Here is a 17,378-nt window from a genome sequence, read left to right as displayed (position 1 = left end):
TCCTGCCAAATCTCAGACGCCTCTGGAATGGGGTGCCCTGACTTAGTAGGGAGACTTCTCATGCCTGGGGACCCCAAAGATGCTGCAACTCACCTCCAGCCTGGGAGCACACAGGAGCTAACACAGGGTCCCTGGGGGCAGGGCCAATGGATTTGCTATTTCTCATAGCAACCTCCTGCCTGGTCCTTAGGTTAGAGCCATTGATGTCACTAACTAGAGGGAGGCCTTAGTGTGTGTGTGTGTGTGTGTGTGTGTGTGTGTGTGTGTGGTATATAAGGAGGGTGGGGCAAAAGAACAGAACTGTTTCACCCATGTCCTTTGCGACTGGCAGTCATTTTTTGGAGGTAGGAGGAGGGCAGCTGCAATTAGGACAATCACTTTGGGTCTGGATAGATCATGAAGGCAGACCTGTCTGAGTCTTTGACCTGGGATGAAAGTGTCATTAATAACTTTTATACTAGTTTCAAAATCCAATAGGAGCATATCTCATGAATAAACGCAAATGGATGTATTTAGAACAAGTGAAGAGAATTAAGTCCTATACAATCCCAGAATAGAAGCAAACTTTTCAAACTTCTAGCTCTAAAGGGTTATAACCTTCTTCCTCAATATGCTGACAGTGCCCTCTGGTGTTTGACAGTAAAACAACAGGCTTATGCATACAAGGTATAAGCACTTCCATCAATGCAGTAGACATCAAACTGTCTCTGAATGTGGGGTCCAGAGTCAGACACCATGAGGGGAGAAACGTTAATAAGACAGACAGGTCCCTGCCTTTAGGGGGCTTCCAATCTAGTGGGAGAGATAGATCCACAACTGTAGGATCAGGTAGAGAATGATGCTAGCCCTAATAGGAGTATAAACAGAGACCAGTGGCAGTGCCTAAGGGTGAAGAAATGGCCCTTAGGCTGGATTCAACAGGCTGAGGAAGGTTATGTATGGCTCTCCAGAGTGCAGACTTCATGCTCAGGGCCAGGGTTCCAGGGTAGCCAGGGCAGAGTGCCTGTGGGTGGGGTATCCAGGAAGATGCAGAAGAGTAGGGCCGTATTTGTGGAAGGCCTTGCTTGGATGCCAATCTCAGCAGAGCCATTCTAAGTAAAGAGCTAGCAGATGTTTTATGGCAATTAGCATAAGGGAAAAGAGTGGATGTGTCAGCAAAGCAAGTGGACATAGGAACCCATGAAGACAGAAGGCTTTTCCTGCAGTCCTCTGAGGCACAGGGGTCTAGAGCTGAGCCCTGGCGATTGGGATAGTGAGGAATGCAAACGTCTGTAAAACACTCAAATTGATAAGAAAGAGGGTGGTTGAGGATAAAGGGAAATAGGAGGAAGTTCTGGGATTCTGGCCTTAGTTTATGCTTCCTACAAAGGTAAGAATTAGAGAAAGTAGAGAAGGTGCTTTGGGAATTTTTATGTAACATCTATTTCTACCCTCCTCAAGTGAACTATTCGTTTTAGGACCTAAGTCATAAAACACTAATTATTTCTAATAGACACACCATTTGTGAAAACATATATTTAAAGCATACGAGATGAGCCTGGGGCATCTTGTAGCTCCAAAAAGTAAAGAAGTGCTCAGAAAAACAACAGAAAAAAAAACCCCCACACAATAATAGTGGTGTGTGAAAAGGACACAGGAACTCCCAGTGGCCAAAGCTAGAATAATTTGAGCAACAAAATAAATCAAGTAGTACGGGATTATAACTCAGAGTATACTATACATATCCCTAAGTCTAGACTGATATAAACAAACGACTGAATAAATAAATGGGAGAGAATAGGTAAATCTCCCATGCAGAAGAATTCCAAATAATTAGATATTCTGTCCTCAAGGAGGGAGGGGGCATAAATCCCCGCTCATTAATTGTGAGCTACACAGAGTAACTTTCTTCCAAAAGGCACAGTCTGGAAAGGGGGGAAAAGAAGTAACTTTACACTGGAGAAACCTGACAAACACTCCTTGACCAGGTGATCAAGGTCACCATCAGCGGAAGACTTGTTGACAGAATGTAATTTGGATATGATGTGATGACAACAGCACTTTACCTGTGTGCTCTCCCTCTCCCAGGCCCATAATCCTGGTCTAATCATGAGAAAAACATCAGGCAAATTCAAACTGAGGGCTCTCAAAATACCTGACCAGTACTCCTCAAAACTGCCAAGGTCATCAAAAACAAGGAAAATCTGACAAACTGTTACAGCCAAGAGGAACCTAGGGAGACATGACGACTCAATGCAATGTGGTATCCTGGATGGGATCCTGGAACAGAAAAGAGACATTAGGTAAAAAACTAAGGAAATCTAAATAAACTTTGGGTTTTAGTTGATAATAATATATTGTTCATTAATTGTAACAATGTACCATATTAAGACAGTAATAACGGGGAAAACCGGGTTTGGGATATTTGGGGACTCCCTGTACTATCTTCACACTTTTTTTTTTTTTTGTAAATCTAAAACTATCCTAAACTAAGAGTTCATTTAAGGAAAAAAGCCCTGTTTAAAAAAGAAAGAAAGAAAGAAAGAAAGAAAGAAAGAAAGAAGAAAGAAAGAAAGAAAGAAAGAAGAAAGAAAGAAAGAAAGAAAAAAAGCCCTGTTATTTAGTGGAGAATGACTGATTAGGCCCAGATGAAGAAGAGAACATTTCAAAGTTGGGGACTTTCCAATCTACAAGAATGGTATTGGCTATTAATATAAATGGAGAGTAAAGGTATAGAGATGAAGAAAAAGTTAATGGGTGGGAGTGTGTGCATGCGCACGTGTGCTGTTCCCATAAGAACATGCTAGGTACTCATAAGATGTTCAGGGAGCTAAATGTCTGGGTGACAAAGGCACCCCCACCCCCCACCCCCACCACAAGCTCTACCTCCCGTCCACTGCAGCTGGAGCCCAGAAAGCGCTATTAGAGGCCCACTACTTTCAGTTAAGATGGCGCCTCTCACACTTGAGTAGTATACAAGTGGATTTTTAAAAAAATTTTTACTTTTTGAGGGCGTGAGATCTGGGGAGGGTCAGAGGAAGAGGGAGAGGAAGAAAGAGGGTCTTAAGCAGGCTCCCATGCTCAGTGCAGAACCCAACATGGGGCTCGATCTCACGAACGTGAGATCATGACCTGAGCCAAAATCAAGAGTCAGACACTTAACTGACTGAGCCACCCAGGTGCCCCACAAGTAGATTCAAAGATACTACCCCAGATGTCTTGAGAATATGCCTGGTGACCCAAGTTACAGAAATTCTAGATTAAGAACTAAAGTCTTAATCTTGGAAGTGTCTTTCAGTTGTGAATTATAAGAATTGAGTCTTTAGGATAGGTAAAAAATGGATTTTTGAAATGAAAATCCACAATTTAAAAACTCTTCTGTCTCTTGCAGAGCTCTAACAAGGTGTCCTTGGAAGCCAGGCTAGGAAGCACAACACTGAGTCATCAAAATCACCAGAGAGAAAAGGAAGAAAAAAGGCTCAGTCGTGGGTAGCCCTGGGGTGTTAGCTGTGCAGTAGGCCCAGTGAGCAGTGAGCTCTAGGAGGAGGCAGATCTTCCAGAAAAGAAGGGCAGCTGATAGTGACCTGATGTCTGGCTTATGAAGGAAACTGTATTTTGAGGTAATTGTCATGTGGAACATTTGAGAATTAGCCACAGGTACATAGCAAATTGAGCAATTAACAAAGAGATAGGAATTCATTTCAGGAAAGAACCAATGTCCAAGAGAGGAAAAATAATCCCTAGTGTACTGTCTGGCTCAGAAGTACACAGCATTTACATAGTCATAATAGGTAAACTGAAGGTTACTAACATAAATACTGAAGGTTAATGTAACAAAGATTGTGATGCAATGATAAAAGATGGAGAGAATGAAAATGGGAAGGCTTTAAAGGTACTAGCTAGATCCTTATGTAACAAAATAGGAAGTCAGTAATATATAAGATTAATAAATCAAGAAATGGCTAAAAAAATGGAAGGTGGTTGGCTTTAGGGAATGGGACGAGGGTAGGGAAGGGTAATTCAAAAGACTATTTTCATTATACTCTCCTTTTAGTACTTCTCAATTTAAGGCTTTTAAAATTCTGCATTACTTTACTATACACTTTAATAATAGTAAAAAGACAAGTACCTCACCCCACACCCCATGTGATTCCAAGTGAATCTGGTCAAATCTGAAAGTGATCACTGTAAGCACCAAGGATGTTAAGTCCCCACGGGTCAGCAACATTTGAATGGAGAACCCTATCCTCCGTCATCGGTGACAATGACTCAGTGAGACCCTGAGAACTGAGTATCTGGCAAAGGTCCTGAGTTTCCCCCACTAATCTAAATCCCACAAAATCATTAAAAACAAACAAATGTGAGATAGGTTCCATTCAATTTCTCCCAAGACCTTCTGCCAGATTCCTAGCTGCCTTGTCTAATGTGGCTGTCCTGGCACGGCTCCCTTACCTGAGACAGAAAGAAATGCCCGAGTCACCAGGCAGCAAGGTTTTCAGTGGAGGTACGCTGCCGACCGCACCACCTGAGTGAACGGAGTCCTTCCACCCAGTGTGAGCATGGCAGTCCCTGCCCTGGTTGGGGCCCAGGGCCCCAACCCTTGCAATAGTGGCCCATTCTCAGTCCAGTGTAAACTCCTTTGTGGGCTCACCTCCCTGATGGGAGCCTGTTTATTTGTGCAACGATGAAATCTCTGCCCCCACCTGTAAAGTTGATTTCCCTGCAAACTGCTTCCCTCCAAAGCAACATGTCTATGTTCTAAGCTAAGAATTCTACATTTATCCACCACATTTTATAGAGTAGAAGCATGAGTTTTCTATTTCCTCACTCTGCCCTCTGGATTCCTCCGAATGCTAGATAAATTCCAGAGTGAATTTATGAGGAGACACCAATGGAGAGAAAACCTTTATTTGCATAATAACAAACGTGGGTGAAGTAAGAAGAGGCATATGAGAACCAGACTAGGGTGGGAGAAGAGAAGAGGGCTCTCTGGGGACGAGGCAGAAAGAGCTGAGATGCTCTCGTAACCACTAACACGTTCTGAGGTTGGCATCTCCCCTGGGATTTCTCTTTCCTAGGTTCTTACTCTCACTGCTGGCCCCCTTTCCTTGTCTCACAGTCCCAAAGGCCCCCCTCTCCCAAACCCGATGGAGGAGCACAGCTTCATACCCAAATGTGCTCAGCAGCTACTACTCAGAAGCTGTTACTTGGATTTTTTGCCGCTCTTAGTGATTTTGACACCCTTGGACTGCCAGGAGTGGCCCCTCCTGCCACCAGAGGACTCTGGTTTTTCTAGTAAGTAAGGTCCTGGCCAATCAGTACAAGAAGGGCCTGGGTTCTCTTCCAGGCTGGTGTCTCTGCAGAAATGCCCCCCGGAGTGGAAGGTGCTGCTGCAGCAAGGGACGGCACCTGAGTTTTCAAGTGTGTGGTCTGTGGTGAAAGAAAGGTGGGAGAGGAAGACTCAACCCTCTGCCTCTCAGGCTCAGGTCCTTAAGCCCCTACCTAGCCGCTTTCCTTCCCAAACTAAAGGCACCAACCACGAGTCCCCATCTGGCAGCAAGCCCCCCCCTTTCCCAGGCACCACAAGTCCCCCCACCTCCACCCCAGTTCTTAGATCAGACCATCCCTCTGGTCCCACCTGTGGCTTCAGCAGAAGGTGCACACTCTTCACACTCCCATTTCTTACTGTTGGCTCTAAGAGAAGAGCAGTCCCTATGAGTTCCGTGGGATCCGCATGTAGCACACAGAATGAGGCGCCATCTCCTGCAGGAAGAGCCAAGGGTCATGGAGACAAATATTACACTATCACTCTCGGGAGGCTAGCTACAGGCCAGGCCTTTGCCGAGGGCTTCCCAGGCATTTTTCACCATACGTTTTACCTGTGACCCACATGTGGCTGAGTGCCAAGTCCCAGACCCTGCAGTCAGGCACGGACACTCAAAAGGTGGATGTGGAAAGAATTGGATCTGAGGGTTTCTGCCCTGGGCACAAGGAGGAGCAGGCCCTGCAGGGACCTGTCCACTTGTGCAGGAGTGAATCCTGGACTGGTGAGAATGGGACCTGAATTCACCCTGAGGTCTGCACACAAGAGCAAGTTTCTTGCTCCTAATAACTGTACCAAGGTCTAACTCTATGATGGCACCAATGAGAGATCTTTCTAGCCAGGAGCCTTTCCCTACCCTTCGTCCTCAAAGCTGTCTCTGCCTTGTTCATACAGACAGATGGGGGCATCACAATGTTGGTAGCGCTGATACAACTCCGAGAAAGCCCCTGGCTCGAGTTCCCAGGCAGCATCTCTACAGTGGGAGAAGAAATACTGAGTAAGGGGCATGTAATCGGTGGTGAAACCTGGGAGGAACTAGAAAGAACTAGAACTAGCACAGGAAAAGAGTGCAACAGGCTGCCTATTTTAAACAAGATGGGCTGAGCGGCCTGACAGTGGAAGAGGGTTGAGGCAGGATGAGTGGAACATGGGGCGGGGGTGGGGGTGGGGGGTTGTGTTCCTTAGTTCCCCACTGGAATTCAAGAACCAACCCACCAGGGAATTCTGATACCCAAGTACCCTTTTCAGGAACATGTCTATCCCAACCCCCATGATTCCCTCCCAATTTTTCTTTTTATAACTAAAAAGCCCTCCCTCCACTCCTTCCCTCTTTCCCATATACAAAGGCATGGGCTGCTTCTTCATTTTCTGAACTACCCTCACACTCACCTCCTCTCTAGAAATCTAGCAACCCACTCCCTGGCTCAATCCCTGCCTTAGAGTTTCCACTACCTGTCTGGAATATGAATTCCCATTCTTAGCATTTCTTGAGGAAACTCTTCTCGATTGTTACACTGTGGACATTTGAAGAAATGCTTTGCTGATGTGTGGGCATATTTCTGTAAGAGAAACATGGAAGAGCATTGTGTTTATAAAAACACCATCTTTGATCACCTCCTCTCCACCCCAACCCTCATTTCACAAAGAGGATGTTGCTAAGAGAGCTTGACTGGAGATTTCCATTGAAGAGCTATGGGTAAGCTAGTGTGAGGGGTGCAAATCCAGGTATCAGACCAGTGACCAAGCTCAATTCAAGAAACCTCCCAGGAGTGCCTCAGCTGTCATCTCTGGCTGTGGGGCTTGGCACACAGGGGGACCCCGTTCGGGGTCCTTTTCCTTCTATTTCAGGAAATAAGCCTGATTTTGAGGCTGCTTGACTCATTTTAGGTTAAACTCGTTTGCTCTAGCCATCCTAAGGATTTTGTTCAGTCTAAATGTTATCATGAATGAGGTCTTACAAGTCACGAGTGACGAGAGACTGGACTGACTTTTCCTCTGACTGCCTGGAACCACCCCTGCATACAGGCCTCCAGGATGGAGCACAGAGGCCGAGACTGCCTGAGCATTCCCAAGGTGCTGTGAACTAGAGAAAATGTGGGAGGTCCCCAGGGCAGAGAAAGGCCCACCTGTATGCACTTGCGGTGGTAGACAGTTTGACTACAACATGGACTCTGGATGTTTTCAACACTTGCTTGGGATAAGTCTTCACAACATAAGACACAGCTTTCCTCCCCTGCCTTCCCCTGCTGGATGTCCTGTGTTGGGCGATGTTTTCCACAAAATGATCTGTAGCAGAGTAAACAGACTTACTTGGCTCGTCGTTGATGCGGTCTTCCAGCTGCCCGGCCTAGGAAGGGCAACCACCCAGGCCGTTGCGCAGTGAACCTCCTCGCTCGTGGGGAGGAGGGGAGCAGGGGGAGGAACAGCCCACATGCCTCCTCACAGCTGTTCCCCAACTGAACAAAACTCCGGGGACTATCTCCACAGCCTCCTGTTCCTGAAAGCCCCGCTTAGCTCTGAGCAGCTGTCTAAGAACCCCAGCTGTTTGTAATTTAAGAAGGGGATGGGAAGCAAGAAGTAACCCCTGTGAAATCACCAAGCCAAGACACTGTTTCTCATTATTGAATGGTGGGACAGATTCACCAGTGAATCAAAACAGGCCCGTGAGAACTGGACTCTGATTTCCTTAGTGGCCAATTCAGAGCAACTTGCGAAAGGGCGGCCCGACATTTCCCCTTCGTCACTCACTTGTACTCTCCAAAAAATTGTGAAAGGCAACCCCTTTCTTGGCCACAAGGAAGATGGAAGTTTCTGACGCATTGATCCTTCTGGCAGTTGATGGCAGCTCCCTTTTTCTTGCACACAAAGCAGATCTGCAAATGAGATCCCAGGCAGTGCTCAGGGCCCCAAGAAAGACAAACAGACATTCTGTGGCACGTCACTCTATGGAAGGGAAATTCTATGAAGCAAAAGCCATTCCCTTTCCTTGGTTGACCTGAAAGCTCTGGGGAGCACCCTGAAGCTGCGTTTCAAGTGGCACTAGATTATTTGTTTTCCCAGGATGTTGCTCCCTCTCCTCACTTAGGGTACTACACCCCAGAGAAGCACGCAACTTAAGAGGAGGACCAATTGGGAAATCCAGGAGTCCTTTGACTCTAAACTAACAGGTAGGGAAAAGAACAGAAACAGGGACGATCAGAGAGGTATGAGAAGAGGCCTATCCCAAGGCCCAGGCCCCTGTACTGGGGGATTCTAACCTTCCTAGAAGCCCGGGCTGCCTCCTTTTTGATGTCTTCCGGCAAGAATCCATGGAAACCTCTGTTGGACTGGCCTCTCTGAGGCAGCTTGCTAGATAGGATCTGGGGGAGCAGCAGAAGCAGGCTGTCAACACTGATGATCAATGAAACAGTGCAATGGGGTGAGGAAGAAGACAGGGTATATAGAGCTGGGCAGGATATACAGCGTATATGCGTTTACAGGTAATTTACTTGACAAAGGGCTTACACAGAATTAACTGTGTAATGTGTTGGGTGCTCTAGGTGCTTTTCAAATATTAACTCATTTAATCCTCATAACAACTTCAAGAGGTAGGTACTGTCATCATCCCATTTTATAGGTTACAGGACTCCAGAACCTGGGCCCTTACATAGCTTTGTGCTACACTGCCTCTCATTTACTGAGGATTGCTTTTGTGTGCTGAGCCCTTTGGGGAAACAAATGATGTGTACTGACTCATTTTATGTTCACTATAACCCTGTGACACAGATGCTATTGTGGTCCTCCTCTTTCAGAGGATCCCATCGAGGTACAGGATGGTAAGTGAAACGGCTGGAGCCACACAGCAAGGAGGCAGCAGAGCTGACATTCACATCCAGGCCCACAGAACCCACACTCTTCGCCCACCCACTGTACTGACCCTTGGTACAGAATATGCTCTTCTCAGAGTGTATTCTCTACAGGAAGGGAAACAGGGCTTTAAAATCTGACTGTAGTCATTCTGCCCTATTGGGGAGGGGAAGGAATTGAACTTTTCTTTAAAAACACACTTTAAAAGCCTTTTTGTTTCTGAAAAGCCCCCACAGCCGATTCTAGAATGGGAAATCAAGAAAAAAGAAGATAAACTGTTCATGTGCCCATAAACTGTTATGTATGTGTATGTACACTGGAAAAATGCCAGCACCCCAGCCCCACCCCAAGAATCTTCCAAAAATACTGGGGAGGGCACTGGACTGGCTGCAGTGATTACATGTAATATATAATGGGGGCTCAGGTTATTTTATTCTGACATTATAGAAGGGTGACCCTACAAGGCTAGACGACTTGAGGATGCTTGAATTACAGATTTATGTTCCCAATTAGGCTTAAACATATCTATTTAACACTGATTATCTCAGGTCTTTAGGACTATATGAGTGATTTGTTTTTATACTCCTATTATTAATGTTTTCTACAATGAACACCTACTATTTCTATAAACAGAAAAATCAACAGTGGAAGATCAGAAATAATCTAAATGTCATTTAAGAGCAGTTTAATACTTTAATCCCCCATACCATGGAATACCAATTAGCTATTAAAAGAAAAAAACTAGACCAATATGTTCCATGGGGAAAGATCTTCATAAGTATTAAGAGATAAAAAAAAAACAAGCAAAATACAAAACACTGTGTATAGTATGTTTATTTTTATGTTGAAAATGTATATGCTTGTAAAGGCATTGAGATTAGCCAAGACCTGGTACCCAAACCACACAGGACTTACAAGAGAGGAAAATCACAGACCAATCTTTCTCAAAAGTATAGATGTAAAAATGAAACAAATATTAGCAAATTGAATCCAGTACCATATAAAGAGGATAATACATCATGATCAAGTAGGGTTTATACCACAAATGCATTAAAAAATTCAATTGATGTAACAAACCACATTAACAAAAGAAAGAAGAAAAATGATCATCTCAGTAGATGTAAAAATAAAAAAGCATTTGAGAAAATTCAACACACATTCATGATATCCTCAGCAAACTAGAAATAAAAGGAAACTTCTTCAATATGATTAAAAGCCTACAGTTAACATCATATTTTGATGTTGAAAAATAGGATGCTGTCTTCTGATGCTGGGAATAACACAAGGATATGTACTCATGTAATTCCTATTCAACACTAGATTGAAAGTCCTAACTAGTATAATAGGGCAAGGAGAATGAAAAGAATTTAAAGATTGGAAAAGAAGATGTGGTGCATATGTATGTGTGTATACACACACACACACACACACACACACACACACACACACTAGAGTATTACTCAGCAATCAAAAAGAATGAAATCTTGCCATTTGCAACTATCAGGATGGAACTAGCGGGTATTATGCTAAGCGAAATTAGTCAGAGAAAGACAAATATCACATGACTTCACTCACACGAGGACTTTAAGATACAAAACATGACATAAGAGAAGGGAAGCACAAATAATATAAAAACAGGAAGGAGGACAAAACATAAGAGACTCTTAAATATGGAGAACAGAGGGTTACTGGAGGGTGTGTGGGAGGGGGAATGGGCTAAATGGGTAAGGGTCACTAAGGAATCTACTCCTGAGATCGCTGTTGTACTATATGATAACTAATTTGAATGTAAATTTAAAAAAATTAAAAATAAAATAAATAAATAAATGTAAAGGTTGGAAACGAAGAAGTAGAACTGTCTTTATTCACACTACATGATTGTGTACACAGGAAATCTTAAGGCATTTACCAAAAAATTTAAAAATAAAAAAACTACTAAATAAATGAATTTAACAAGATTTCAGGATACAAAATCAACATACAAAATAAGCTGCATTTATATATGCCAGCAACAAACTTGAAACTGAAATTTTAAAATACTATTTATGGGGCGCCTGGGTGGCGCAGTCGGTTAAGCGTCCGACTTCAGCCAGGTCACGATCTCGCGGTCCGTGAGTTCGAGCCCCGCGTCAGGATCTGGGCTGATGGCTCAGAGCCTGGAGCCTGTTTCCGATCCTGTGTCTCCCTCTCTCTCTGCCCCTCCCCTGTTCATGCTCTGTCTCTCTCTGTCCCAAAAATAAATAAAACGTTGAAAAAAAATTTTTTTAAATACTATTTATAATAGCATGAAAGTCACAAAATATTTAGGCACTCATTTAATAAAAGATGTGCAAGACTTCACTAAAAAACATTGCTGAATAAAAAAATAAATAACAAATAAATTAAAAAAAAAACATTGCTGAGACAAAATTTAAAAGGCCCAAATAAATGGGGAAATATATGACATCCATGGATTGGAAGATTCAATCTTATTCGTCAATTCTTCCCAAATTGACCTATAAATTCACTGCAACCCCAATCTCAATCCCAACAGGCTTTTTTTATTTTTTAAGGAAAAACTCACAAGCTAAATATAGATTTTCATGGAAAAGGACCTGATAGCCAAAACAATCTTAAAAAGACTGTAGAACTTATAAATCTTGAGTTCAAGACACTATAAAGCCACAATAATCAAGACAATGCAGTACTGTTGTAAGGATGATGCACAGATCAATGACATAAAATAAATCATCCAGATCCAAAGATACATGGTTAATTGGCTTCGACAAATGCACCAAGGTAATTCAATGAGTAGGCAAAGATTTCTTGGGACACACACAAAAAGCACTAACCATAAAAGAAAAAAAAAAAACTGATAAGCTGAACTTCATCAAAATTAAAAACATTTGTTCTTCGAAAGACACCATTAAGAAAATGAAAAGGCAAGCCACAGACTTGGAGAAAATAGTGACAAAGCATACACATGCCTGAAAAAGGATTTATATCCAGAATATATTTAAAAACTCTTATAACTTGATAAGACAAAATAGCTCTACTTTTACAAAGGAAAAATATTTGTTCAGACACTTCACAAAAGAACATAAGCGAATGGCCAGTAAGCACACAAAAGAAGCTCAACATCTTAAGTCAACAGAGAAATGCAAATTAAAACTACAATGAAATCCCAGTACACACCTAATAGAATGGCTAACATGAAAAAGATCGACCATATCAAGTTCTGCAAGAACTGCAAGAATATTGTGCAACCAGAATTCTCAGAAATTGCTAGTGGGAGTGTAAACTGGTACAATCTCTTTGAAAAGTGATTTGGCAACTTCACATAAAGTTAAACACGCAATTAGCATACAACCAGTAATTCCACTCCTAGGCATTTGTCCAAGAGAAGTGAAAATGCGTGTTCACAAAAACACTTGTACAGGAATAGTCATTGCCACTTTATTCATAATAGGCCTCAAATGGAAACAATTCAAATGTCCATCAGCAGATGGATAAATAAGCCAATTATAAAATATTCATAGAACAGAATACTACTAGGGGACAAAAAGGTACAAGCTACCCGTACATGCAATGACATGGGTTAATCTCCAAAATGCTGTATTGAGCAAAAGAAGCCAGAAACAAGAGTGCAAATGCTGTATGATTCCATTTATATGAAGTATAATAAAAGGCAAAAGTAATCTATGGATCAGAACGTGATGATCTCTGAGGGGACTGACTAGAAGAGTGCAGGAGGGAACTTTCCAATGATGGAAATATTTACTTTGATTGGGGCAGTGTTTACATGAGGATATACATTATATCCCCATGATATAAGAGCTTATAAAAATTCATCAAATTGTACACTTAAAACGGGTACATTCTATAGTATGCAAATTATAGTTAATTAAGAAACAGCATAGTGCAAACAACAGCTTGAAGGACAGTTGATAGCATGTGCTTCTGGGGAGAGGGGGAAAGATTGGGAATGCTGTTTTGAGAAGTATTGGGAATACTGTTTGAGAATGTACTGTTTAATTGTACATACTTTATACTGCCAGGATTTTATAGCAGGTACCTCTGGTATTACTTTTCTTAAATTTTTTTTTTTTGTTTGTTTTTTCAACGTTTATTTATTTTTGGGACAGAGAGAGACAAAGCATGAACGGGGGAGGGGCAGAGAGAGAGGGAGACACAGAATCCAAAGGAGGCTCCAGGCTCTGAGCTGTCAGCACAAGAGCTCCACGCAGGGCTTGAACTCAAGAACCACAAGATCATGACCTGAGCTGAAGTCAGAAGTTTAACCAACTGGGTCACCCAGGAGCCCCTAAAAACTATGTTTTAAAAAGAAAAAAGCTACTGGGGCACTTGGGTGGCTCCGTTGGTTAAGCATCAGACTTCAGCTCAGGTCATGATCTCATGGTTTGTGGGTTCGAGCCCTGCATCAGGCTCTGTGCTGACAGCTCGGATGGAGCCTGGTGCCTGCTTTGGATTCTGTGCCTCCTCTCTCTAACCTTCCCCCACTCACTCACTCTCTCTCTCTCTCTCTCAAATAATAAATAATAAATAAATAATAAACGTTAAAAAAAAGAAAAAAGCTATTAAGAAAAACAAACAGGGCTATAAATCTGAGGCTGGATGAAAAACAGAGAACAGACTATATAGCAAATGCCATGAAACATTGAAAAGGAACCTTATACTCACAAGACAAAAATAATGCACGCTGAGATTGTCTTTCTGGAGAAATTCCCCCAGTTTTTCGGGATCCCCAGGTTCTCGAAGGCATAGCCGGCAAACTGGAAGAGAGAATGTTAAGAATTCAGTTTGGGAGTATAACCATCTCTCTAAATACAAGGAGGAGTCCAGTATTGGGAAGAGGACATTTTGACAAGGATGGAGGTTGGGATGAAGTGTTACATGGTATCAGTTATACATTTTGGCCACTTTTTAGGGAATTGGCTACAACTGCACACTTCATATACTCTTGTCTCAAGTGGCTTTAATTAACTTGTTTCTTGAACTCTGGAACATTTAAAAAATCAAGGACCCTGAGTTCTTCAGGATCTTAGAGAATCTGGGAAGTAGGACAGACAGAGAAGCAAGTTTGTTGCCCTACACAGGTGGCCTTTGCTGAGGTCGGAATGCGGTTGAACAGGACCTCCAGTCTTTCTTACCAGGCCCTGAAGACGGCTTCCTTTGGGTTACCCTCCTTGTCTTGGCAGATTTTCTATACAAGAGAAGGAAGAAGTACAAGGTGGTCTTTGAGGATCCTGTCGACTACCAATGTGACATTTCCCTCAAAATGCCTCCATGGGTCTGAGGAAGGGCCAAAATATCAAAAGGCTAAGGCATCAGTTTCTTTTTTTATTGAATATTTTTTGAAAGCACAAACCGTACCAAGTTATCTGAATTATGTAAGATTGTGCTTTTCTGTTCTCGTTGGCTGTGCTGCCCGTGTAGACTGAATGAATGCAAGAGCAAATCCCCTTTTACTCTTTTACTGTTTCTTCTGCCACATACTCTGAATCTCTGGTGGTACCATGCTCATAAAGCATCAAAAAATGATACTCAAATTGAGTGTGAATTTCCTATTGCGAAGCACTATTGCCAGTAAGCAAGAATCTACAGACGGTTCTAAAAATGGGCATTGCTCGTATGCACATTTTTCAGATGAGGAAACTGAGGCATAATGAAATGAAGTAACCTGTCCCAGGTCACCTAGTGTTAGCAAGTGTTAGAGCCAGGATATGAATCTAGGGCTCCAGCGCCAGCACTTTGTTATTAGGGACAGCCCCAGGAGCACAGGTTGCTGGGCAGCTTCCGGGGGACCACTGGTGTGTGCTTCCATACTACCCAACCTCAGCCCTCAAGGCCACACAAGTGTAGCATATGCCACAGGCCTTTGGACAATTTCTCCCAAACTCCCTTACATCACCTACTCTACCTCAGTCTTTGACGTTCCTTCTTCTTTTCTTTAATAGTCTTCATTCGCTGCTGCCTCTCTCTCCTAACTTGAATTCTTCTATACTATTATGAGGACAATACCGGCTCTTCCAGCTATAAATACAAACAGGGCTTGGTCAGCAATTTAATTCTACACTTGATTCCACAGGGTCAAAGTAATAGTGTACTTCACTCCCAACTCATGTGACATAATAAAAGGGACCCACCCAGTATCAAGGCTAGCATTAGCCATTAAATATTAAATTGTGTTAAGGACTGTTCTAGGCATTTTACATGTGTTAACTCACAAAGACTCTCATGCAGGAGGTACCACCATTATCCCTATTTTCAAGATGAGACTGAGGCACAGAGAGGTCACAGAGAGGCACTTCCCCAAGATCAGAGTTACTGCCATCACTCAGCAGAGTAAGAATTGGAATTATTGCTTGACCTAAGTGGGTCTTTTTTTCCTTTGTGCCTACTAAATACATGAGGGAGTGCTCAGGGAGAAAAAAAAAAAGGTTCTTTTTGCCTCCAAGTATAGGTGCCTTAATTCCACCCAGTAAAAGCTTAGAGAAGGTAGCTCTTTCCTAGTTAAAAAAAAAAAAAAAAAAAAAAAAAGCCCCTGGGATTTTGACTGCCTGAAGCAAGAACCCCCCCTAGTGGGAGACAAGAGAGAACACTGACAAATCACATCCCTTTTCACCCAGCTCAGCAGGCCATTGACGTTTGGTCTGTTCCCAATCTTTGTCTAGATCTGAGCCAAGAGTAAGATGTCCCAGAGTGGAGAGGACATCCTGCCACTCCTCCCACAACAAATGTCAGCAGACTGAAAATTTAGTTTTCATTGGTTAAAGGGGAAATCCCTGAAAGGGAAATCCCTGAAAGAGAGACAAATGAAAAAGACATAAAATCCACTCCCATGAAGGAAGGGAGAGGACGGCAGCATTTCTTCCAAGGAGAGCTGAGTGAATCAGGTCACTCCAGGGACAGACACTCCATCCAGCACCCATGTCCTCAGATCACAGCGGGGGAGCGTGAACATCTGCAGGGACTGTCAACTGTTCCCCATGGATACAACTACTAAGGCAACTAGCTGTTCAGAAAACTAAGACTAGACTGCTCTTCCTCTCTTTGTGTTTGTTCCATCTCCTCCTCTGACCCATGGGTTGCACTTGCAGAAGTAATGACATCTGAGGGCTTCTTATTCAACAAAAGCACTTGGACGGGCTGGAAGAGGAGGGAGGAGGGCGTGCACTAGGGGATCCACTTTAGTGGCTACTGAGCGGCTCCGGGTTGTTGGGGGGAAATCCCGGCCATCTCACAATAGAAATAAAACCTTGAAACGTCAGTGCTTTGCATCGCTGGACCAAGACGTTCCTTGAATGGGATTCTGGGCACACTGATAGTTACAGGAAGACTCAACAATCTTCAGAGCATTTGAGGAGGGACTTTGCAAATGCCGGCTTCCACGAGCTGCTCAGTCCGAGACTTCCTAACCGAGCAGATGCTCCCTTGAAACGGTTATCAAGCTGTTTCACTGGATGAATGCTGGGTAAAGGCTTGTTGAGAAAATTAAAAATAAATTAGCGTGTTCGGCCCCGCCGCCGCAAGAATAAACAATGATTTGGAAAATACGTGTCGGTGTGGCCACAACCGTCCCCCGGAGGTAACAGCCAGAGAAGGGGCTCAAGGAGCATCCCGCGAATGCCAGACCAGGTTCATGTCGCGCCTGCCGGGCGGCTGGTGCGGGCCCGGGCCGGAGGTCGCCTCCGCCGCTCGCTCTTCCCGATAGCGCACAGGCCGCCGCTCCCGGCCGGAGCCGCCCGCCCAGCTGTCGCCGAGGGCTCTGCTGTCCGGAGCTTTATTCGTTGTCACAAGCCGTGGGAGCTACCTCACGGGCGGCCGCCCCGCGCGGTGACTGCGCCAGCGAAGGGGGCGAGCGCGCAAACGGGGGCCGGGTCACGCGCACTGCGACCTAGGGAGACTGCGGCCGCGGGGACTACCGGAACACCAACCGTTGCCGGAGCAGGACCGCTAACGGCCGCGCGCTAACGGCCGCGCGCCCGCCCCGCCCCGCCCCGCCCCGCCCCGCCCCTTCCTCTCGCGCAGTCTGCGCCCGACCCCGCTCTCGCTCCACCCCCTCACCTCGCCCCGCCTTTTCCTCTCGCGCTGCCCGCGCCCAGCACGGCTCTCGCCCCGCCCTTTCCCCCTCGCCCCGCCCTTCCGTGCGAGCGCCGGGACCTCAGGAATTGATCCCGCGGCAGACAATCCCAGAGGCGGGGCGGAGAGCGTCGCGCCGTGGTGACGT

General features: G+C 44.3%; 1 protein-coding gene across 6 annotated transcripts; it reads right to left on the bottom strand.

Annotated features, from left to right (window-relative positions):
- Window positions 1–486: 486 nt before the first annotated feature.
- PHF7 (PHD finger protein 7) lies at window positions 487–17,118 on the bottom strand. 6 transcript variants are annotated; one of them, XM_043587533.1, is made up of 11 exons: window positions 16,407–17,118; window positions 15,069–15,181; window positions 14,299–14,351; window positions 13,829–13,920; window positions 8,560–8,661; window positions 8,051–8,175; window positions 7,429–7,588; window positions 6,755–6,861; window positions 6,159–6,275; window positions 5,618–5,742; window positions 487–2,259 (listed from the first exon to the last, which is right to left on the bottom strand). In XM_043587533.1, the coding sequence occupies exons 2-11, from the start codon at window positions 15,110–15,112 to the stop codon at window positions 2,195–2,197; spliced, it is 990 nt and encodes a 329-aa protein (XP_043443468.1). In that variant the 5' UTR covers window positions 15,113–15,181; window positions 16,407–17,118; the 3' UTR covers window positions 487–2,194. The 6 variants fall into 6 exon arrangements, with proteins under 6 accessions (XP_043443468.1, XP_043443464.1, XP_043443465.1 ...); XM_043587529.1 differs by lacking the exon at window positions 487–2,259 and adding an exon at window positions 4,872–5,409 and having other exon boundaries at window positions 16,393–17,115; XM_043587530.1 differs by lacking the exon at window positions 487–2,259 and adding an exon at window positions 4,872–5,409 and having other exon boundaries at window positions 16,448–17,083.
- Between the last annotated feature and the right edge of the window lie 260 nt (window positions 17,119–17,378).

This window comes from Prionailurus bengalensis, chromosome A2 (assembly GCF_016509475.1).
Source record: "Prionailurus bengalensis isolate Pbe53 chromosome A2, Fcat_Pben_1.1_paternal_pri, whole genome shotgun sequence".
In the NCBI taxonomy this organism is placed as follows: Eukaryota; Metazoa; Chordata; class Mammalia; order Carnivora; family Felidae; genus Prionailurus; species Prionailurus bengalensis.
The sequence above is the reverse complement of the archived record's forward strand: the minus strand, read 5'-3'. Positions and strand labels throughout refer to the sequence as shown.